Source organism: Lutra lutra, chromosome 18, assembly GCF_902655055.1.
Source record: "Lutra lutra chromosome 18, mLutLut1.2, whole genome shotgun sequence".
In the NCBI taxonomy this organism is placed as follows: Eukaryota; Metazoa; Chordata; class Mammalia; order Carnivora; family Mustelidae; genus Lutra; species Lutra lutra.
The window spans coordinates 31,857,080-31,880,073 of record NC_062295.1 but is presented as its reverse complement, the minus strand read 5'-3'; the positions used below and the strand labels follow the sequence as shown (position 1 = coordinate 31,880,073).

Genomic DNA, 22,994 nt, shown 5'->3' with positions numbered 1-22,994 from the left:
GGGCTTTGTTACTCAGATATGTCCTTGATTAGACCCTGAAAGAGAACAGGTGCAAAATCAGTCCCGAGCTGCTTTCCAGAATGAACGTGGCCGAGCGGGAGGTTGTAGTGGGCGGAGGTCCGGCTCTGCAGTCCGGTGGCCTCCCTGAGAGCTGCCTCGTCCGGCGGGGGAGAGCGCCCAGGCTCAGGGAGGCTGACTGTGAGGCACACCGGCTGTAGATTCGGCTCAGACCTGCTGCCCGAGAGGAGACCCGAGCGCCTGGGTTCTCGCTCTGGGGTGCGGCATGTGGGCACACACCGGCCCTGTACCCTTGAGGCCCCTGTCTGCACAGCTGCTCGCCCGTGGACCTGGGCGCAGGGATCCCTCCAGGCCACCACCCGGTCCCTCCCCTGGTTGCTGGGCCCTCCCCCAGGCCAGCCCACTCCCGCATGATTCATTCAGTGCGAGCCCGGAGCTCCCTTCTGGGGGCCAGGCCTGGGCTTGGCAGTTTTACCGACCTGTCCTATCTAGACTCGATCCTCCCCGTTGCCCTGAAAGACACATACTGTTCTCCCTACCGCTGATTCTCAGACTCGAGCTCCGAGTGAGAACGGTGTGCTCAGACTAGTTAAACGGCAGGTCCTGGGTGGCAAACCGGGTCTCTCAGCTCTTGTCCTGGCATCTGCCCCTCTGCCACCATCTACCTCCTCACAGGGACCCCAGGGCACCGGGTGGGAGACTGTCCTGTGAGACCTCAGGCCTGACACTGGGGGGGACCCTTCCATGTGGCATAGCTTGTCCTCCCCAGACCAGAGCTGACTTGCAAGCCAGGCCCTCCCCTGGGTGGCTGAACAAAGAAGCTTGGCCGGACACCCTGATGGGGTGGGAGGCAGCCCCAAGTCGAGAGCAGAAAGGCCCGGTTTCCCCTGCAGAGCAGTGGGGTTCCACCTGCGCCCCGAGGGTGCTGTGGGGATCATGTGGGTCCGAGAAGCAGGGCCTCTGGTCACCCAGTAAAACCAAGGCCTCGAGAGGCCTAAAAGGCTGTCCCTGTTGCTTGAAGGATTTTTCAAACTCATTCAAGGTGGATGAAAAGCTGGCTTGTGTGATTCCCTCCACCAGACACGAAGGTGTCTGCGCGCGGGAGCCTTCAGCCTGCGCGGCTCAGCCAGGGCCTCGCTCCTCGGTCTCCAGGGGCTGGGGCCTGGGCAGGGGCTGGGGCCTGGGCACATGCATTTTAACATGCCCAGCGGGTGATTCTGGGGCAGAGCCCTCATTAAGAGTCCTTGATCCAACCCATCACCCGTCCCAAGCTCACAGAGGGGAATCCTGAGGCCTAGCCATCCCCTGTGACTCCCCCAAGGTCGCAGCCCCGGCTTCCCGGGCCAAGGCCTGGCCACTGTTGCTGGCCATGCCACAGTCACCTGCCCGGGGAAGAAGAAACGTGAGCCAGCCCAGGCACACCCGTGTCTCACTGGAGACTCCGGTCTCACGCTGCAACCGTTAGCAGAAATTCTGTTCCTAAAGGTTGGCACAACCACTACAGTTTTGGATTTTAAATTAGCACAGGAGAATTTTGTTTAGAAATCCTCAGGGATGATGGTGTGTCCCCGGGTGTTTGCCTGTTGCCCTCTTCCCCCCACACTCGGGGATAATGAACCCTTTTAGATGGTGTGAGGTAAAGGCCAGTGGGTCTCAGAGAGGTGACTTACTCCATCTGGCCCTGCCCAGACAGGAAGCTCACGGGGTCCCCTGCCCAAGGAAACGTTGGCAGAGAAGGGCAGCTTGGTTCTCCCGGAGAATCCGCATTTTGTGGGAGGCCCGGTTAGAAGGAAGTGGAGGGAAAGCAGCGAGTTCCCAACCGCAGGGGGTGAGCCCGCCACCATCTCACATCTGTGTTTGCTCCGTGCAGCAGAGCCGGCCCAGCCTTCGTCCACGTCCAGCAGCGGGAGCTCCGACGACGCCATCCGCTCCATCCTGCAGCAGGCCCGCCGCGAAATGGAGGCCCAGCAGGCCGCCCTCGACCCCGCCTTAAAGCCCGCGCCATTGTCCCAGGCGGACCTCGCCATCCTGACCCCCAAGTTGATACCCTCCTCGCCCATGTCGTCCGTGTCCAGCTACCCTCCGCTCGCCCTCTCCTTGAAGAAGCCCCCCTCTGCCCCCGATGCCGGCGCCGCCGCTCTGCCCAACCCCCCGGCCCTCAAAAAGGAGTCCCAGGACGCGCCCGGGCTGGACCTCCAAGGAGCGGCCGAGTCCGCACAGGGGGTCCTGAGACACGTGAAGAGCGAGCTGGGCCGCGGCGGCGTGTGGAAGGACCACTGGTGGAGCCCCGTCCAGCCCGAGCGCAAGGGCGCCGCGCCCCCCGAGGACACCAAGTCGGAAGACGCCGGCGGCGTGAAGGAGAAAGGTGGCAGCAGCCAGCCACGGGCCGAGCGCAGCCAGCTCCAGGGACCCTCGTCGTCAGAGTACTGGAAGGAGTGGCCCAGCGCCGAGTCGCCGTACTCCCAGAGCTCGGAGCTGAGCCTCACCGGGGCCAGCCGCAGCGAGACGCCCCAGAACAGCCCCCTGCCCTCCTCCCCGATCGTGCCCATGTCCAAGCCCGCCAAGCCCTCGGTGCCTCCGCTGACCCCAGAGCAGTACGAGATCTACATGTACCAGGAGGTGGACACCATTGAGCTCACCCGGCAGGTGAAGGAGAAGCTGGCCAAGAACGGCATCTGTCAGAGGATCTTCGGGGAGAAGGTAAGGGGCTGGGTTCCGGGGCCTGGATTTGCCCGTCTCTCTGGAGGATGTGGCCGTCACCCCTGTGCTGAGCCGCGGAGCAGAAAGGCTCGTCCACCCCCAGACTTCCAGAGGGGCTGGCCGGCGAATGTTCCATCTGCCATGTCCCCGGCTGGGGCGAGACTCTGGGCTAGGCCCCACCACCCACCACGCCCCTTTCCGCTCCCGGTGACGCTGATGTCGCCACTCAACAGAAAATGGAAGTGAGGCTCAGGGAGGTCAACTGTAGCCCCCCAGGCGGCCGGTGGCTGAGTTCAAGTCCCACCTCTCTGCCAACTGGGGCCCAGACACACCTCCACCGGCTTTTTTTTGGCCAAAAAAGATCTGAGCCCGTAGGGAGCCCCCCAGTTTGCAGAGACGCAAAAGGCACAAGATAGGAAAAGCGTGTGTCATGTGATAGGCATAATCAGTCGTACCTTCTCATGATTCCGAAAAATCACAATAATAATCATAATCTGTTTGGCCACACCGGTGAAACGACCTGCCCAGAATCCATCGCTCGGGCGGCAGGGGCCGTGCCCACAGCTGGCCCCGGGAGCCCCCATTTACACGTCTTCCCTCCCTGGCTCCTAAAAGCACAACAGTTCGTGAATGAGCCCCCAGACCCTTTCTGGTTTTGGCACTTCCTGGTAACAGATTCAGAATAATGCGGATTTACCGGGCGTGTAAAACAGAAAATAAATGTAATACCTCAGCATCATTTCCAAGCATCATGAGAAGCCCTCCACTCCCCTAAAAGGCAGCCTCCCTGGGGGGGCACATGGCAGGGTCAGCAGTGGCCTCTGATGGGGCCCCACACGGGGTCTCCCTCCCTCCCCCCCGCCCCGTGTCCCCTCCAGCCCCGCACTGTCCTGCCTTCCCTTCAGCATTCGCAATGTCCCGAGCCTCGGAGCCTTACAATATCTCAGCGGTGACCTCTTTGTCCTGATTTTGCAAAAGGTGATGGGGCGGAGAGAAGTGAGATTGAGAATTTAAAGTCCCTTGAAATTTCTAGTTCAGTGTTGTAAAAATATCATGGGAGAACATTTAAATAGACATTTGTGCTCATGCCTTAAATTTAGCAGAGACTTAATAGCGTTGAACTTGTTTGGCCCGTGAGTGCAGTTTATTCTGGAACTTGAGAACTTTTCAAAAGAGTGATCGAATGCAGCCCCTAAATATCTCTGGGCTGCATCTGTGTCCTGTGGGGGGTGTTTGTGCCCATACATATGTATGGCCATATGTGAGCGTTCGAGAAAACTCGGGCATGTACGTGCAACTTGTCGGTTGTCTGCAGGGAGTCTCACTCCCAGGCTGGCGCCCCCATTGCCGCCGGCTAACCTCTGGGCCCCCACTGTAGAGCAGGGCATGGTCAGAAAGAGCGGACCTCTCCAAAGGCCAGCCTGGCCCGGCGCCCCAAGGACGACTGGCCTCCCGCATTCCGCCAGCATCCGCTGCTCTGGCCACCAAAGGGGTCCTTGGCCCCAGCACCTCTGCCTTTCTTGGCGCCCCCAGAGAGCAAGATGGCTTCAGTGCTGCCTCCTCAAGGGTGTCGGGATGAGAGCCCCGTGGCCTCGGCAGGATGGAGGCCCCTGGCGACATCCCGTCCCCTCTCCCCGGGAGCAGAAAGCTGGGACATTAATGCCCCCTGGTGACCTTGAAAAGCTTATCCCCCCACCCCAGGCTGAGGCCCTCCACCAGGCCCAGGGTTTGGGTGGGGGCGGGGGGAACGCGGTCTGTGCTCAGCCCCTAAAACGCGCACTGGGTGTCGCCCATCTCGGCCTCGTGGTACATCCCGTCCCTGATGCCGTGTCTTTGATTGCCACTCCAGGTCCTAGGCCTGTCCCAGGGCAGCGTCAGTGACATGCTGTCCCGGCCAAAGCCTTGGAGCAAGCTGACACAGAAAGGCCGCGAACCCTTCATCCGGATGCAGCTCTGGCTCAACGGCGAGCTGGGCCAGGGTGTCCTGCCCGTGCAGGGACAGCAGCAAGGGCCAGGTAAGGGCAGCCCTGGCCAGAGTGCCTACGGGTGGGGGGAGGGGAAATGTACCCAGGAGGCTGCCAGCTGAGCCCTCAGTGGTCGCCTGGTGCCCGGAGGCCGTGAACTGCCCCCTTCCTCCTCCACCTGTCGCCTTGGGACTGACGGCAGCTTTTAGGGGAGAGAAGATCATGCCTCGCTCATTTTATAAGCAGCGGAAAATGAGTTACTAATTAAGAAAATGCTGTTGATACATAAATACAAGTAAAAGTCAAGTAGCTAAATCAGGGAATCAGGAGAGAAAATCAGCCAAAGACACAGAGGTGAAAGCACAGACTCTGGCTTCCACCTGCCCCCACCTAGAGGTCCCAGCTCTCTCCCGGCAGAGCTGCGCCTGCCTGCACGGGCCCCAAGTTCGGGCCCCCCCGGAAGGAGTGGGACCTTCGGGGCCCTTACGGTGTCCCGCATTCCACCGGGCTGGGTGCATTAGGAAGCTCTGAGTGCTGCGGCTTGTGTCCTCATCTAATTGTCTTCCTGTGTCTCATTCAGTTCTCCATTCTGTGACGTCACTACAGGACCCCCTGCAGCAGGGCTGTGTGAGTTCAGGTAAGCAGCTGATTTCTGTTGTTTTGGTGTGAAATACTTGCGTCCCCTGTATGTATGTTTCCCTGTCCGCTGGTCTGGTGGATCCCTGGTGCTGGATCCAGCGGGGCTGAAAATGCTCTATCCCGTTGGCACGCTAGGTTCACGTGGTCCTACATTCTAATGGAGACGGGGAGAGTTGGCAGACGAGCAGGGGTTTCCGCCAGCATGTTCCTGCTCGCCACCAAAGTCTTTCACCCGTCTGTGGCTTCTGGTGCTCGGGTCTGGGGGCTGGGGTCCAAGTCAGAGACAGATTCTCTACCCAGAGGGCTTCTGGATGAATAGGAGGGGACAGGATCAGATGCGTGATGCTCCCACAGCAGAGTCATGGTGGGGAAAAGTTGAGTCCATCTGGAAGAACTTGGGGCCACCTTCAAGCAAGAAGGCTGGGGAAGAAGGACACGGCAGGCAGGGTCACATAAAGGAGCCAGCCGAGGGCCGCTGGGAACCGTTCGGGGTGTGACTGGATACAGAGGCACTGATGCCCGGGAGCTCAGGGCTGAGGATGTGAATCCAGCCTGGAGGCGGGGGTGGGTGGGGGGCCTAGAGCGCCGGCCGACTGGGACACTAGTGGCTGCTTACTGGCATCTGAAGCCCCAAGGTCTCGGAGGCGGCATTCCTGCCCTGCAGACCCCTCGCAGCGGCGCCGTGCTCCCCAACCCCCTTGCGTGTCCTCCGCACACTCCCGCTGGCGCAGAGCTCGGCTCGCCCGGCTTCCAGGCACAGCCGGCATCTTGAGCTTTTCCTCTTTTTTCCTTTACTCTTCTAAACATGTTGATTAGTCTCCATATCCCATTGATTCATTGAAAACACAAACAAAGCTAAGTGAGGAGCGCGAAGCCCGCCAGCCTGCTGCAAGTTTTACGAGGGAAAACATGTGTAGCGCAGGGAACAGCTGGCCAGCAGCGGCCGCTACCGCTGGGAGATGCCAAACCACGCACAGATGCAGCGGACCGGCCGCTGGCGGCACAGTGCCTGGCGGAGTCGCGCGTGGGGTGTCCCCGTGTGCTTTTGACCCAGGTGGGGGCGGGAGGCTGCCTTGTACCCGAATGGTCGGTCTCCTTGGCTGGGCATCTATCTGGAGCGGTTGTCCGCCCGCAGAAGGATCCCTTCTCGCGTCATTTCTGGGTCGGGCAGTGTCACTGGCAAGCCCCGGAGGACTTGCCCGGCCCCGGCTCCCCTTCCGGATGCGGCAGGGCAAGTGGTGCCCAGAGCTGTTTGCGCCCGAGCTTTGCAGACGCTTGCACGGAAAATCAGCCCTGCCTCTTGCTCCCACGAAGAGCTGGCCTACCACTGAGCCCTCCGAGAGCATTTCCCGCCCCACCGGAGTCAGGACCAAACATGGCAGGATGTGATCAAAATCACTTGCTCCTAAATAAAATGGAAAACCTGCAATTCCAGGTCCATTATGATCGATGCCCAAATCTTCTCCACGTGTGAACAAATCCTTAAAAAGAATGGCTTTCCGCTCTTTCTCATACGACAGGTTGTTGGTACCATGCTGGACTTCCGTTGTCCGTCGTCACGTTCCCAACGTAGGAAAACCACCGCGGGCTCCTCGGAGGGCCGTAAATGGTATTTGTAAGGTATAGAATAAGGTGATGCGTGGAACTCTTGGAAGGTCTGCAGATTGGCAGAGGCAGGGAGCCCCTGGGTAAAAGTGAGCACTGAAGAACTTTCCAGTGGTTTCTGTGAAGATGGGGCAGGCAGGCCTCTCCCCGTGTCACCTCAGCCAGACGAAGACAGACTGCAGACAGTTCCCCCACCATGCACGTTGTCAGTCAGCAATAGGGAAACTGTGGACATAAGTAGTCATGGTGATTGTGGAGAGAAATGGAAAAATGTTTCATATATTCTAGAAAAATATTTTTTTAAAGATTTATTTATTTTAGAGAGTGCATACACATGCATGGGGAGGGGAGGGGGCAGAGGAAGAAGGAGAATGCCCAGCAGACTCCCCACCCGGTGCGGAGCCCCATGTGAGGCTCGATCCCGGGACCCTACGATCATGACCTGAGCCCAGAGAGTTGGACACTCAACGGACCGAGCCACCCAGATGCCCCTAAATTCTTTTAATATCGTGATGGTAGCTAAGCCAAAATGTTTCTCCAGATCGGCAAAGACTAGAAAGTGCTTTTCGGAACGAGAAGGACGATTATCACGGTGGCAGGATTGTTTCTTCACTATCCGTGTTATCCTTTCAAGAGCGTTTCTAAAAATCAAAGTCGCTGAGCTTTTCAGTATGTGGAATTTAGATGTGAAGAACAGAATCATTTTATGATGGTGACTACTGGTAATTCACTGGGATGGGTGCCCAGAGGAGAGTCCAGAATCTTCCCTGACCGAGGAGAGAATCAGGATGTCTCTGAGGAAGGCTTCAGTGATGCTGCCCCAAAGGCATGGTCATGAAGGCCCTGGTTCTAGGGTTTCCCCAGGGTTCTGGCTCTCTGTCCTCATCATGGCTACCACGGAATCCTTCCAAGACGCCCCACGGACCTAGAAAGATGATGTCCTCGGTGGTGGCTCCGTGAGGGCTGGTGGCAGCAGGAAGATTACCCCAACCCCGGGTGGGCTGGTTCCTGAACACCGGTGAGAAACGCTCCGCATGTGAGCCTCCGGGCCTCCAAGCCGGCCTGGCGGTGAGGGGTGTCCCATGCGCGGAAGGCCTCTGGGACACTGGCCTGTCCGCAACCCTTCAGTGAGGGAGGTACGTCTCAGAGCGGAGAACGCGTGGGCCCAGCGCAAGGCTCTGTGCTCCGTTACCATGGCGATGAGGTGCCCACGAGTGGAGCACGGCCTCACTCATCCGAGCCGCAGGCTGCTGACGCGGGAATCCGTTTGCCTCACTACAGAATCCCCGTCTGCCTCTTCCTGCCCGGCGCTGTCGCCCCCAGGGTCTCTGTTTCCCTTAATGATCTGTATGTCAAGCTTGTTGGTGAGTGTCACAGCGAGAGAGAGACCGAACTTTGAATCCCATCACCAGTTCCTGTCGGTGACCCGAACCATTCCCGAATGTTCCTTTGATGAGCTGAGCGTTGGGGCGATGGCTTTGGGCCTTCAGGAAGCTTGATGCCCTTTACTGCCGACGACCTGTGCGTTTTCTTGGAAGCCGTGGGGGCCTCGATGAAGGGTCAGGAAAGCAGGGGGTTCCGTGCCACCCACATGAGTACCTTTAAAAAAGAAGGGGCTGTGGGGCTTAAAGGCCAGAACTTCAGATCGTACTAGTGAATGTGTTTCCAGGCAGCCCAGCCCTCCGCAAGCATTTCTGAGCTGGCTTCTTTCAAAGTCGCCAGTGTCTCGGGGAGGGGAGTCACCAGCTCCATCCAGGGTCGTCTTTGGTCGAATATGGCAGGCGTGCTTAAAGGTGGATTGGCGAGGAGGCCTTTGGGGATAGAGTCTCCGCGTCTTCCTTTTGTCTGTCTGCTGCCCCAGGTATGGCACATCAGCCGACCTCGCAGTGCCTAGCAGTCGCGGTGCTCTGGGGAAGCCAGGAAAGCGCTTACGGGGGTGGGACTGGGGGCTTTGCGGCTGGTCTTGGAGTGGGGCCTGCCGTCCAAGCTTACCGGGCAGCCGTTTTATTAAAGGGAAGAAAACCTTGAGCTTCGAGGAAGGGGGTTGCGTGCGTGCCCACGGATAGCTAGGTAGGTAGGTCCACGCCTAGATCACTGGGTAGCTACGCTCCAGGAAGCCACTGGATTTTTTTTTTTTCCATTTTCCTTCCCTGAAGCTCATTTCATATTCACAGATCCTTGGTGTGATTAATCTTTTTGCCCCAAGGGAAGGAAGGAGACAAGAGACAATCTAAAAGGGGCAGAAATAAAAGAGCCGGGGTGGGGGGGTTGGTACCCGATTGGTTGGTACCGATTTTCCTGGATGCGATGTTAGTCATTACATTACAGAGAACAGTGCGCTCCACTGTGTAACTTTTTTCTTTCTTTTTTTTTTTTAATTTTTTTTTAAGATTTTATTTACTTATTCGACAGACAGAGATCACAAGCAGGCAGAGAGGCAGGCAGAGAGAGGAGGAAGTAGGCTCCCTGCTGAGCAGAGAGCCCGATGCGGGGCTCGATCCCAGGACCCTGAGATCATGACCTGAGCCGAAGGCAGCGGCTTTAACCCACTGAGCCACCCAGGTGCCCCCACTGTGTAACTTTTTAACAGGAGAGCATCTGGTTATGGGATCTAACAGCTCCCGGCCCAGCCTCCTCAGATGAATTCTAGAACATCCAGCTTTTTTCCCAGTCTTATGTCAGTGGGGGACTGTGGGTTCCAAGTCTTCTCCCCGCCCCGCCCCACCCCGTGGAGAATCCCATGGCTCCGTGTCCCTGTTCTCAGCATGGCATCAGATGCCTCTGGAGGAGACAGCTGTGACAGCGTCTTGAACGTGGGTGGTCTTACATGTGCGCCCTCACTGACACGATGGCCACGGGCTGGGTGCCGTACATGGCCTAGTGCACCGCGGAGAGTCCCACGGCCGCAGTCCCTGGTGAGGGACAGGCTGACATTCCTTTGTGGTATGCATAATGACTCTCGTTTCATGCCCATGAGATGACTGGGAAAGTATGTGCAGGGTTAGTGCTTGGAACTCAGCAATCAGATTCTCATGCAGGCATTTGGGTAGCATGGTAATAGCAAGGGGAGGGACTGGGCGCCCCCCCCCCCAGAAGATTCCGTGGCATTGTCTGAAACTCTGGCACATTAGACCAGATTTGATTTGATATTTTTTTCCCTTTTTTTAAAATCTTATTTATTTACTTATTTATTTAAGAGAAAGAGAGAGAGAGAGAGAGCATGCTTGAACAGGGGGAAGGAGAAGAGAGAGAAGCAGGCTAAGCAGGGAGCCCATCTTGGGGCTTGATCCCAGAGGCAGACACTTAACTGACTGAGCCACCCAGGCTCTCCTTTTCCTTCTCATCAGAATAAATCAATGATAGTAACCGCTGGTTCTCTCCAGAAAGAGTTACTCTTTAACTCCTGAAAAGATTTGTATATAACTGACTTAGACCTAGTCACAGACAACAGAGAGACAAAAGAGAATTCTGGAAGGTCACAGGTAAACTAGTGCATGCCCTTCCCTGAGCCAGATTGCTGCCTCTCTTGGGATGTGGGGTTCAGCCTTGCACACCCACTCGTCGTCGCCAGGATGCGGTGACATGGTGGCCCGCAGAACTGAGCATTCGTTCGTTTCTTTTCTTGCTTGGTTGAAACCTGCATTAAGGTGCTTTCATTGTATCAAGAATGCCAAAATATAGAAATGACGGTCTTCTGTACGGTCAGAAAAGACAGGTTTCTGGATGCAGGCACAACCTCCCTTCCCGTTGTCTGTCGTCGGGCATGTGTGGATGCAGGCCCCGTGGCGCTAAGGGAGCCCCAAGGAGGAGCTGGGCTGGGAAGGGCCAAGGCGCCAGGAGGGAGAACATCACAGAGGGAGGTCTGTAAGCGCGAGGTTCGGAGCCGGGAAGAATGGGGCATCGGTGGAACCTTTGGAAAAGGTGAGAAGCCCCTCAGTCAGCTTTTTTATTTTCCTCTTAAAATGACAGTAGGGAGCGCCTGGCTGGCTCAGTTGCTGGAGCACATGATTCTTGATCTCGGGGTTGTGGGTTTGACCCCCACTTGGGGCATAGAGATTACTTAAAATATTTTTTTAAGTAGTAATAATAAAGTGACAGGAAGAAAGTGGGTTCTGGGAGAATTTTGTCTTTCCTGTGTGTAGCTGAAGTCGCTGTGCTGCCTGGAGGCTGTATAGGAGGGAGAAAAGCACAGACGCGGGAGGGACCGAGGTGCCTTGCTCTTTCTGGGTGACGTTGGCGATCTGTCCCCTGGCGGTGCTGGGCCTGAGAAGCCGGCCTGCTGCCTCTCGTCTCAGTGCTTCTTCCCCTGCCGGTGGCTCTTTCTGGAGAGAAGGTGAGCCTGAGGAGCGTGTGCTCCAGAACCAGCCAGACCTGAGACCCCCAGGCAAGGCACAACTCAGGGAACTTCCCACCAGGGCCTAGAAAGTTCCTTGCCCACCTTGGGTGCCGTACCATAACTTGCTCTTCCAAGAGCGAGGCATCTCCCCGTGTGTGCCAGGATGGTCCCGGAAGCTGCGCTCTGTGAGTTTCCTCCTGATTAATGTCTTTCAGAAATTGTCAGCCTTCTCTCAGCCGAGCCCGGGTGAGAAGGGATTTGGCTGTACTACAGCTAATCCTTCAAGAGCAACGAGATGCAGGCTGGGGCACAGCAAGTCCATGAGGGCCTCGGCGGGGGGGTCGGGGGAGGCTCTCCTGGCCCACACGCCACGGGATAGGAGCCTGCCCTCTGACAAATACCCTCGCAGTATGACTTGTTGGGACCACCTCCCCCTTGTGCTTGTGCCCACACTGCTTTTCAGCTCTCGTAGTCCCTGGGACTATCATAGGATTGGTTGCAGGGGACCGGCCACATGACCCTGAAGCAGCCCCAGTGCAACAGTAACACAGAAGGGCAGGGGAGAGTGGAGGCCCAGCCCCGCCTGCCCTCCCCTGGAGCACGCTGTGCCTGAAGGCCCTGCACAGGCCTCCCTGGGCGGCCAGCACTGAGCAGGTAGCCTGCTCGGGGTTTGCTCTCAGGCAGGAGATGTCAGCCTCACCATTCCTGAGAAAGTCTGCTCTGGCATAAAGTGGGATTTGCCACCATGCCTCTATTAAAAAAAAAAAAAAAAAAAAGGAGAGAATTAGAGTAACTCAAAGTAACAGATTTATTTGCCTTTTTTTTGTAAATGATGAGTTGTGGGTTTTCTTGAATAAATGAAATGGCACCATGATTATAAAAGGCAAGATTTCGAAGGGCTTACACACTTCTTTAAAAATAAGTCGCCCACCTTCCCTAATCCCCCAGCTTCCCAGCTGCCCTCCCCAGAGACGATTCTGCTCCCAGTTCCCCGTAGCCGATGCTGGATACTGTTCCGCACGCAGAGAAGGGAGCACGCAGGCCTCAAAGGGCTGTACCCTCTCTTCTCAACTAGCAATACACCGCAGACGCTTCCCAGGCCGGTACACAGAGAATCTCCTCGTCCTCTTTTTACAGCCGTAGGGAGTCCCGTGTCTGGATATATACCGTATTTCATTTAACTAGTCACTAGTGAGAGAGATGCAAATTACTTTTAACATCCTCTGGGAAGCTCAGTCAGTTAAAGTGTCTGCCTTCGGCTCAGGTCATGATCACAGGGTCCTGGGATCGAGCCCCGCATTGGGCTCTCTGCTTGGCGGGGCACCTGCTTCTCTCTCTGCCTCTGCCCCTCCCCACCACTGGCAGGCACTCGCTCTCGCTAATAAAATCTAAAAAATAAAATAACATTAAAATAACATATAAAATAAAATACTACTTTTAACAGCAAAACCTAAGAAACTCTCCCACAGTGAGCAGCCTTGAGCGCCCACGAGCACCGTGATGAGGCCGGCTCCACGGACTGCCATGGGTTCGTCCAGCCTCTGCCAATGAGCGATTGTGTGGCCTTGGGCAAGTGACTCGATCTCACCGAGTCTCAGTGTCGTCTGTAACGGGGAGAAGACGGTACCTGTCCTCTAGGCTCTCGGGAGGTTTAAACGACTTTGTGCACAGAAACCTCCACAGCAGGCTGGCCCAGTGCAAGCGCTGCTTGAACCTTTATTTCTGCCGACGCCACAACCAGTACCGTCCTGTGCCGCTTCGGTGTGCAGGGAGAGCTGCAGGGTCGTGCACGTGCACCCCCCAAATGTCAGGCCTCTGCCTTCAAAACGGGAAAGAAGTCGAGCCGCTCACTCCCTGGGTGGAGCTCGTCGAACGCAAATGATGCTGGGTGGCAGCCGGCACCGAGAGTCCCCGAAGGGATAATCTGCACATAGCTCTCTAGATCTCGGCTTCTCTGAATTGCCATCCATGTTTGGAAGCTGCCCGTCCAGCCACCGTTGTGTAAAGTCTACCCCAAATCCTGAGCTTCCAGAATAAGACTGCGGGTTACTGCTCATGCCGTCCGGGGCGCGAACCATCATGGAACCAGGCCATCTTGTCTGAATGCTGGGGTTGACCATCGGCACAGGCGAGGGACAGTACCACCCCCTCCGTGCCGACACCCCAGCTCCCCTTTCGGAGAAAGCCCTTGCAGGCCCTGGTCACGGGCCTCTGGACGTGTCTGCCTTCTGTCCCCGTTAGACTTCCTTTGGAAAACAGAATTTACAGTACACTGGGCATTCAGTGCAAGAAGCAAAAGTAGGTCATGGGGCAAACGAGGACTTGGGTTTTCAGTGGTTTGGTTCTCGGGAAGGCCAAAGAAAGCTTGAACGGCTGAACATGCTCAGGTAGTTTAAAAAATGTGGTAGGAATAAAATGAGGAAACTCACGTATTTGTGTGTCCGTGTGCCGGCCACACTGCTAATACCTTTAATCCCTCAGCAGTAAGAGGAAACGATTTCCCCCATCTTATGGACGGAGAAGACCAAGGCCCAGAAATAAGAGGTGATTTGGCCCCAGTCAGGAAGATGGAAACGGCAGGAAGACGGTCCTGAGACCAGCGGCCCAGCTTGGGTCCAGGGCAAGCTGTCATTTGCCCCTAAGGGCATAGTCCCCCCACCACGGGGGAAGGGTAGGTCCTTGGAACTACACTCAGAGAGAAGTGAAGGCCACATTTCAAACCAAGGAACAAAACTGGTTCAAATTACACATTTGGACAAATAACAAAAAAGCAGATCCAAGACACAAGACTGTAGAAAATCGGATACCTGTGTTACCCTGGGATGCATCCCTTATATTTCGGCCGGGAGAAGAGGAGAGAACCCAGCGACGGGACAGAGGCAGAGTCGGACCCAACTCTGTGAAGTTTTGCAATGAAATGTTTGTAATCCATCTGGCCCGTGAGACACGTCCACGCTGCTTTGAAACCCTTCCTGTCTACATCCAAGGAAAACACACACGGTGGCCCAGCGCCCTCTCCCGTGCTAAAGGACAGCCCTGCCTTTCGGCTGTCATGCTGTCTCCCTGCCGGCGGCCGTGAGGCAGCCCGGGACCCCGGCCCCCCAGGCCCCTGGCCCCACCACGCACGCTGGCCCTTGGGCCACACTCGGGGCCCTCGCGAGAAGGGAGGAAGGCGTCTCCGCTAGAGAGCCAGCCAGGAGCCTCCATCACCGGCTTCCTCCTGATTGTGTGTTTTGTTCTTCCCTTTGGAAGTAGAGTCCCTAAATACAGCCTGAGTCTGAATCGGCAGATGTGGGATCTGTCCTTTACAAGAGGACCAAAATTAGTCTGTCATTTGGCACCTAAATAAAGCAGCCAAACTGCCTTTGTACCAACTTTGCGACAAGGAGGGACTGAAGCTGTAGCGTTTTGTCTGATAAGGAAACTTTCTTGGAAGCTGTTCGCAGCACCTCCGAAGCCAAAAGCTGAGGGGGAGAGCGAGAGAGGGGGCGTGGAGTGCAGAGGGATGAGCCTTCCTCCTGGCTAGACCCGCTCGGCCCGAGCGTCACGGGCAGCTCGGTTCCACGTGGTTGAAATAGCTCCTGAGATCGGGAGAGAGAATCCATACTCCAGCGAAATAGTAGTCAGAGCAAACAGCCGTGCTTCCTCTGTTTTGGGGAGGAGGAGGACCGTCTGTCCAGAGTGCCTGGAGCCGGGTGAGCAGCGGGGCTCCCCAGGGGCAGCCGAAAGATGTTATAATCAATTACCACATCATAACACTGATGTATGATAATTGCGGAGCGTTTCTCCTGAGATAGTGCCGCGTTTGGCTGGGATATAGTTCTTTCATGGTCCACTGCCTGATTAATATGCAAATAATAGGCTGATTGCATGATGAATGCGGAAAATGAGTTCGCTGATAACGTGAGCACTGAAGCGGGGAGATGATAAATTACTTTTACTGACTGTCCTACATTAAGTACCCTTTCTCAACAATTTCATCACACATTAAGTAAAGCAGTGTGGAGAGATCAGGAGGAGGTGTAAAATAACGCACCTTAATAGCTTGCCTAGTCCCGTCCTCTGCCCCACGGGACCCGGTGCCCCAGGGAGGGGGCGTGTCAGCCCCCCCACCCGTGTCCTGCTGGAAAGCCGGGTCGCAGCCCCCCACACCGGCACGTCCAGCGGCTGCCGTCAGCCCCGGATCCTCTAAGGAACGTTCTGTCATAGCCCAAACATCATTACCCACACGCCAGACTGCCCGGCAGTGTCGTTGAGAGGGGACGGGCCGCTCCTGGGGGGGACGCTAGCACCTCCAGACAGACGGACACCGCAAAGCCTGTGGTTTCCCGGGGGCACCTGGGGAAAGGAGAGTCTCTGAGCTGCAGGCCTGGAAGGTTCAGGAATAAAACCATATTCAAAACCACCTCTTGCAAATCAGGGGAAATTAGTTCTGCTCTCGGAACAGCGAGTGTGACCTGTCCGCCGGGGAGCGTTGGCTGTTGGAAAAGGCCAGGCAGATCTGCCCAAAGCCAGGAGGGAACCTGGAGGAAGAGCGAGGACACGGGCGTGCGGGCGCACACACTCACACGCGCTCGCACGGTGATTAATCTTTGATTACAGCAAAGCAATTTAACTAGAGGGTTTGTTTTTTCCCATCTCAGTAATATATATTTAGACTGTTTGTATGACATACATTTTCTCTTAATGCACAGGGACGCATTGATAAGTGTTCATACACACAGCTGGTTCGGTAATAAGGTTATTGAAGGTAATTTGAAAGCATTATTTCTAAATCAGTATGGATCTGCAGAAAAGCTGGAAACCGGGGTAAGCACCGAGCTGCTGAAGCTGGGCCAAGTGTGTCACCCAGCGCTGCTTCTGCAACTTTGCCAGGCCGAGTTCACGACAAGAGATGAATGGTAATTTGAGCAGCGTTTTTAATTTTGAGCTGAGTTCAGTGAACGTCGAATTACCAAATTCTGCCTTTGATGTGCAGAGTGACTTCAGAGCTTATAAAACACACACCAGAAACACGAGGCCCCCCGAGAGAGGGCAGACAGACGCCCCAAATCGTCCGCCAAGCCCACCCCGACTCAGCCACCGCCACAGGAAGGCGCCACGTGGGTCAGCCCAGGGTTACGGAGAACGTCTCCCCATCTCTCCCCTGCACGCTTTCCCAGTTGGGGGAGAAAAGAGTGAAAAACCATCTCTTGCCCCCCGTGCTGTGCACCGGGCTGAGGTACCCAACCGAGGATGGTCCTGCCTCCTTCCTCCCTGCTCCCACGGCGGGCCCACTGCCACCACCAGACCCGGGAGCTCAACGCCCCCTCTGGTGAAGTCCACCCTACCTTGGACTCAGCCTTATCTCCCCAGAACTGCCCCCTTTGGTGAACAGCGTCCCACTCCCCACACCCCTGTCGTCTAAGCCCAAGTCGGGCAGCCCCTCTCCATCCTTCTCTCCTTCTCACGCACCCTCCCAAACACGCTCGTGTGCATGCTGACAGTTTCTATTCCCTAAGTGTGTCTCCGATTCTTTTTCTGCCCCTTCCTGCGGTCCCCACCCTGGCGCACGCCTCAGAGCCTTCCTTCCAGATGGCACAGCCAGCCGGGGCCCTCCCCTGCTACAGCCCCTTCCCCACCCAGGGCCCCACCTTCTTAGTGTGTTACCCGGCCCCCATCTTTTCCTCAGTCACTCCCGGCCCACCCAGCCTCAGCTTCCGTGTCACGGTGTCCCCCCACCCCACCCCCCGAAGTGTGCCCACCCTGCCCTCGTCTCAGAGTCTTTGTAACCATGACTTGCTTCATGAAGTCTGCCCAGCTCCCCACTGCGCCCCATCTCCTAGCACCCTGCCGGCACTTAGAGGGCCGCCTCGCTGAATGAAAGACACAGGCCCTTTCTTCAAGTGCTTAGAGGTCAAGTTTGGGGAGGTAAACTATTCATGGGTCAAGTTAAAAAACAACCTTCCTTTTATGGGGGTTTTTCTCTTTGTTAATAAGTGAAGTATTTTGGCTTTGACGTCACTATATGAGTTTCCTTGGACAGGCTTTTTAAAAAAATGTTTCGCTCACACAGAGAGCCCAGTACCTACCATGCACCAGAGCTCTAGCCTCATCTGCCTGCCTTCTGTGCTGGCTCGGGGCCGGAGACAGTGTTGCCAGCCGGGAGTGGAGCAGGCAAGGCTGGGGTGCGGGAACGAAATGCGCTGATGCTTGATGCCACCGCCTGTTTGGGAATGGTCCTTTCCTGCGGGCCGGGTGACCGCCGGGGACCCTTGGGAATGGGACCTGGTGAGGCCCCTGGCCTTCTTTTCCCCACGGCGTCAGACGCAGGCCCCGGCCCTCGGGAAGGAGGCTGTTCTGTAGCATGGACACACCTCTGTATGCTACTAGGTTCTTTCTGTTCCTTTCTCAGTAGAAAACATCCAGGGGTGTAGAAAGCTCTGACATGTATTAAAGTGTCCGTGTATTTTGTTTCAAGCCCATGCTAATCCATCAAAAGGCTGTTCAGCCTCAGAAACAAAACAGCTCCACATTTTTTCTTGGCCTGGAGAAGTTGGCGGTGGTCCTAAGGGGCCGCAGGTTGTCTGCTGTCAGACCCTGAGGCGGGGTTCGGGACGGGGGAGCCCATCTTCACGGCTGGGCTCCGCCACTGCTGGGTCTGGGTCTGGGTTTGGCACTGGGGACGTCGGTGAAGGGGTCTCACGTGACGGTGTGGGGCAGGCCTGGTCGATTTCTGACGGAAATCAGGAGGGCGAACGAGCGTCACCGTGCGCCTTCGAGGTGGAGAGGCTCGGACGCGGGGTCGGGGGGGTCTCTTAGAAGAAGGCAAGCAGGTCCCGACGCATCCGCTCGGATTCCGCGGCTGTGGCACGGAACCCACATCTGAACTCCACTGAGAAGCGTTGCAGACTGCCGGCCACACCGTGGTGGTGGCCTTTGAAGCTGTCAGCCCCGTCTCCCGGGAAGGCCCCGGGCAGGACAGGGTCCTTCCAGGCCACCAGGGCTCCCGCTGGACCCAGGATGCCTGCACTGGGCACCCCAGGACCTTTGGTCCACCCTGGCCCCACTGTGCAGCCACAGCCCACGAGCCTGCCGCCCCCCGCCCCCGGCTCCGTCTTCCACTATGCCTTTACCCCCGTACCCCCTTTTCCTCGTCTCCTCGATTTCGCCCCTTGCTCCCATTTCCATGTGCCGGGCCCTGGCCGTGCTGCTCCCCAGCTCTGTTTGGCAACCCCCCACCCCCCATCTTCTCCCTCCCCTCTCCCTTCTCCCCATACTTGTCTGTCTTTACAGTCACTTGGAATTTCCTGGCTTGGCAGGGGCTCAAAGCCTAAACTATGGACATAATGAAAAGTGGTGCATCAGACCAGCCACCAGTTAAATAATGTTTGGGTTCTTGTCAGAATGTCACAGAGTACCCTGTCATTTTGTTTCAGCAACTTGTCCTTCTGAATGCACAGTCTGCCTTATGGCATGCCAGCAGTAAAAATGTCACTTACAATAATTACTTTTTGGTGAAAATGCTTGCTGACTTCCTACCTTCAAGCTGTTTTTTACACAGTAGGGAGATAATAAGAAATGACTTTATCCTGACTGCTCAAATGAACACTAAATGGAATTTGGGTTATTATGACTGCAGATAGAGGGTCGGGTATGGAAATTTCAACCGTGGATCAGATAAACTACAGGGAGCTTGGTCTCTGGAAATTACCACGGGTGAGCATTTTCAACTGGCTGCTATTGAAAACTTAAGGCAGCTGTTGTTTGCCTGCTGTTTTTGGAATATAATATTTTTCATAATCCTTTTATAGTCCCTGAATGCCTCGTGCGTTTCAGAGGGCCTCAAGTCACTCTGTTCTCTGTATCTCACTAACCAAGCGACTCCCGCGCGAGATTCAAAGCTTTGCAAAAAAAAAAAAAAAAAAAAAATTTAATCCACACGTATCGCTTCTTAATGGAACACCTTACTATTGCTGTCAGTGTTGGATAGACAGGCTGTGTGGCTGGGCTTTTCTAATATGCAAATTGCCCGTTTTCAGTTGGCCCGGCCTTGCTGTCTGCAGGCGCCGCGGAAGCAAGATGGGTGTCTGATTTCTTTTATCGGCATCGGTGTCTGATTTCTCTCACCAAGATGGGGGTCTGCTTTCTCCTGTCCCCAGTGCCCGGCAGACTGCGTGACGCAGTAGGTGCTTTCAGGATGCTTGGGTGTGCGAGCGAGCGAATGAATGGACAACGGGCAGGCACGCGGATGCTCCGATGATGGCCAGACAAAGGGTGGGGGGAAACGCAGAGGCTTGCTCAGTCCGGTTCAGAGCCTTTTCTAGCCACGTGACCTGGACAAGTCACGTTGCCCGTCTGAGCCTCGGTTTCCCCGCCTGGAGTACGGAGTTTATATTCCCACCACGGGGCCCTTAGGGGAATCAGATGCAGCAGTGTCTAAACGCGCCCTCCGTTCACTGGCCTGTTTGCACTGGGTACGAGCACGTTCTGGTTCCCTTCCCTAATCCCAGGAGTGGGTTGGCCTTGGGGTGCGGGCCATCCCGATTCAGGCATGTTGACATCTGGACCGTAGAGCAGTCGTGTCGTGGAAGGCCGGCCCCATCATGCGGCCGTGAGTGGACACGCAGGTGCGGGCCCCGCCGTACAGGTGGGCTGTTTGGAATACAGCACATCTGACCGGTTCCTGGCTGCGTCACCGGACAGGACATCTTGAGTCTGTCAAAGGAGGGAGATGGATATGCCTGCCTCGCTCTGTGAGGTCCCCGTGAGGAGCGTGGGCGGACAGTCATTCTCCTGAGCCTTAGCCCAGCGCCTGGCACACAGGGAATGCACAGGAAATGACGTTCACCTACGTAGGAGCTGCTCTTACGAATGAGGATAAAATGAGGCTTTCTTATTTTATTTTATGTATTTATTTATTTATTTATTTATTTATTAGAGAGCGAGCACGAGCTGGGGGAGGAGCAGAGGGAGAGGGAGAAGCAGACTCCACACTGACTGTGGAGCCCAACGTGGGACTCGATCCCACGGCCCCAGGATCGTGACCCGGATTGAAATCAAGAGTCAGATCCTTAACCAACTGAGCCAGCCAGGTGCCCCAAAATAAGGCTCCTTAATATGGTCTCCCTCACCCCACCCCAAGATGCTCCTGCTGTCACATGCCCCCTCTGAATAGCACTCCGACATGTCCAGGCCCCTCCCACAGGAGGCGTCCCTGCTTCTCCCCCTTCTTCAGCCCCCTCCCCACATCCACCCGGCCACTAAGGCCTGTTGAAGCTATCCCCTACATCTGTTCTTAAACCTAGATAAAATCTCCCCACTGTATGTTGTGCCCCCTTACAGGCTATGACCCACTGTTCCCGGACCACAGGACTTCCTGGCCCCAGCCACCTTGCTGTCGGCAAGTTCATTCTCTTCCTGAAGCAACAGGGAACTGACCTGAGTTGTTTTTTGTTTTTTGTTTTATTTTTAATGTTAGGTCTGTAATATTTAAAATTACAGAAATACGTGTGAATATCCATATACCAACACCCAGCTTTACCCTGAACGTGGGGTCAGCGTGCAGTCCTATATTTGTAAAAGAAACAAAACATACGAGATGGAGTTGCACCCCCCTCCCTCATCCCAGTCCGCCTGGAAGGCGACCACTCTCTCTCCTGAACTTGCTGTTTATCGTTCCTGGGCATGATTTTAAATCTTCGCCTCTGCATAGCCGTGTAGCCACGCAAAACATGGAGGAGGTCCAGGCTCTCAGCACATATGAACGTTATGCTCTGTGTCATTCTGTCCTGGCTTCGTGGCCTCCCCTGGGACGCTCCGGGCGCTGGTACACATGGTCCCGGCCTTGACGTCCTCACCACGGTTCAGAGCACGCGGTACGTTGTGGGAACACGCCGCGATCAGGAGACCTGGTCTGCTGGTGACGGACACGGTTTCCGGTCTTTTGCTCTTCCAGAAAAGGCTTCAGTACACACTCTAGTGGCCACTTGGCGTCGCCAGAAGAGAAGCGTTGCTGGGATGAAGGGTAGGCCCGTCTTCTAAACCTGGCTCTCAAGTGCCCGTGCCCAACAGTTAAAGCAGACATTTTAGCCCATTCAAAGCCCTAGCCCCGTCCTGGGGGGTCTCTCTTTGCCCTATATCCTTGCTACCTCCATTTCATTCCTGCCTCAGCCCACCAGAGGACTGGCGCCATCTACCTTCTTCCTTCCTTGCCACTCCTGCCTCTCCCGACTCCGCTGGCTAACACTCCTGTTCACGCCAGAAATGTCACTCGGGGGGGGGGGGGGGGGGGGCTCTCTCCTCAGGCCACATCCGTGTCCCCACTCCCTGGCCCCCATCCCTCATCAGAACCCCTCATTGCCCCTTAGGGACTTGTGGTGAATGGCCGTCTCCCCCCTGTGAGCCCCAAAGGGGGCAGGGCCACCTCTGACCAGGCTACCGTCATACTGCCAGTGGCCCGACTCAGCAGATTATGGAACGAGTGAAAGAATGAACTGAGTAACATCTCTTCATTCTTTCCTGGCACTTTGTCCTGAATGAATTGGAGCTGAAGTGTAATTTACATACAGCAAACTTCACTCTTCACCCCTGGAAGTGTCCTGTGAGTTTAGGCAATCAAGACGCAGACTAGTTCGATCACCCCCCCCTCCCGAATTCTCTTCTGCCCCTTTGTAGTATAGCCCTGCCCCCGAGCCCCCAGCAGTCACAGATGTGCTTTATGTCCCTGTGGTCTTACCTTTCCTAGAATGTCATCTCATCTGTACCATGCCAGGAACTGTGGAAGAAACAGCAGTAAATCACAAGATTATACTGAACGTAGGGGACCTTCATATAAACAAATACATTTTTTTAATTTATTTATTTGAGAGAGAAAGTGCATGGGTGGGAAGGGGGAGAGGGAGAAACAGATTCCCACTGAGCAGGGAGCCCGACATGGGACTCAATCACAGGACCCCAGGATCATGACTTGAGCCAAAAGCAGATGCTTAACCCACTGAGCCACCCAGGCACCCCCTAAGCAAATACATTTCTTTTTTAAAGATTTTATTTTTATATATCTGTCAGAGAGAGATAGAGCACAAGCAGGGTGAGTAGCGGGCAGAGGGAGAAGCAGGCTCCACTGAGCAGGAAGCCTGATGCGGGGCTGGATCCCAAGACCCCAGGATCATGACCTGAGCCAAAGGCAGACGCTTAACTGAGCCACCCAGGCACCCTAACAAACACATTTCAATACAGTTTAACTTTTTATAAGAATAAAACAACAACAAAACCCATCAAATTCAAGTTGTGTTTCTCAGCACCAGGTACATGGGGGGTTTATTCCTTACTACAACGCTGTCTACATTTTCCAGGTGAGGAAACCAGGGTGTCCCAAGAAGTTGTGAATGTCGTTCATGTGGACACAGCCGGCTGGTAGAGGTCTCCCCATCCCTGAGTTCATATCTTAATGCCAAACCCAGGCCTCCTCCTTTTTTTTCTTTTCAAAATTACTTTGAGGGTGCCTGGGTGGCTCAGTGGGTTAAAGCCTCTGCCTTCGGCTCAGGTCATGATCCCAGAGTCCTGGGATTGAGCCCCGCATCGGGCTCTCTGCTCAGCGGGGAGCCTGCTTCCCCCTCTCTCTGTCTGCCTCTCTGCCTACTTGTGATCTCTGTCTGTCAAATAAATAAATAAAATCTTTTAAAAAAATTACTTTGAATTACATGGAGTGGAAGAAAGCCTTATTCCTTCAGAAATTGTCGCTTTAGACAAAA

The 22,994-nt window shown here is 55.5% G+C and overlaps 1 protein-coding gene across 10 annotated transcripts in view; it reads left to right on the top strand.

The window, feature by feature from the left end:
• CUX1 (cut like homeobox 1) overlaps nt 1-22,994 on the top strand; it is a 358,424-nt gene that overhangs the window by 289,185 nt on the left and 46,245 nt on the right. For 5 of the 10 annotated variants that reach the window (XM_047712794.1, XM_047712790.1, XM_047712787.1 and 2 more), the window contains 3 exons: nt 1,889-2,718; nt 4,568-4,733; nt 5,263-5,319. The exons of 3 other annotated variants lie outside the window; for them this stretch is intronic. In XM_047712794.1, coding sequence (XP_047568750.1) covers nt 1,889-2,718; nt 4,568-4,733; nt 5,263-5,319 — 1,053 coding nt within the window. The remainder of the gene's footprint in view (nt 1-1,888; nt 2,719-4,567; nt 4,734-5,262; nt 5,320-22,994) is intronic. 2 more of the 10 variants (XM_047712789.1, XM_047712786.1) reach the window with 1 other exon arrangement.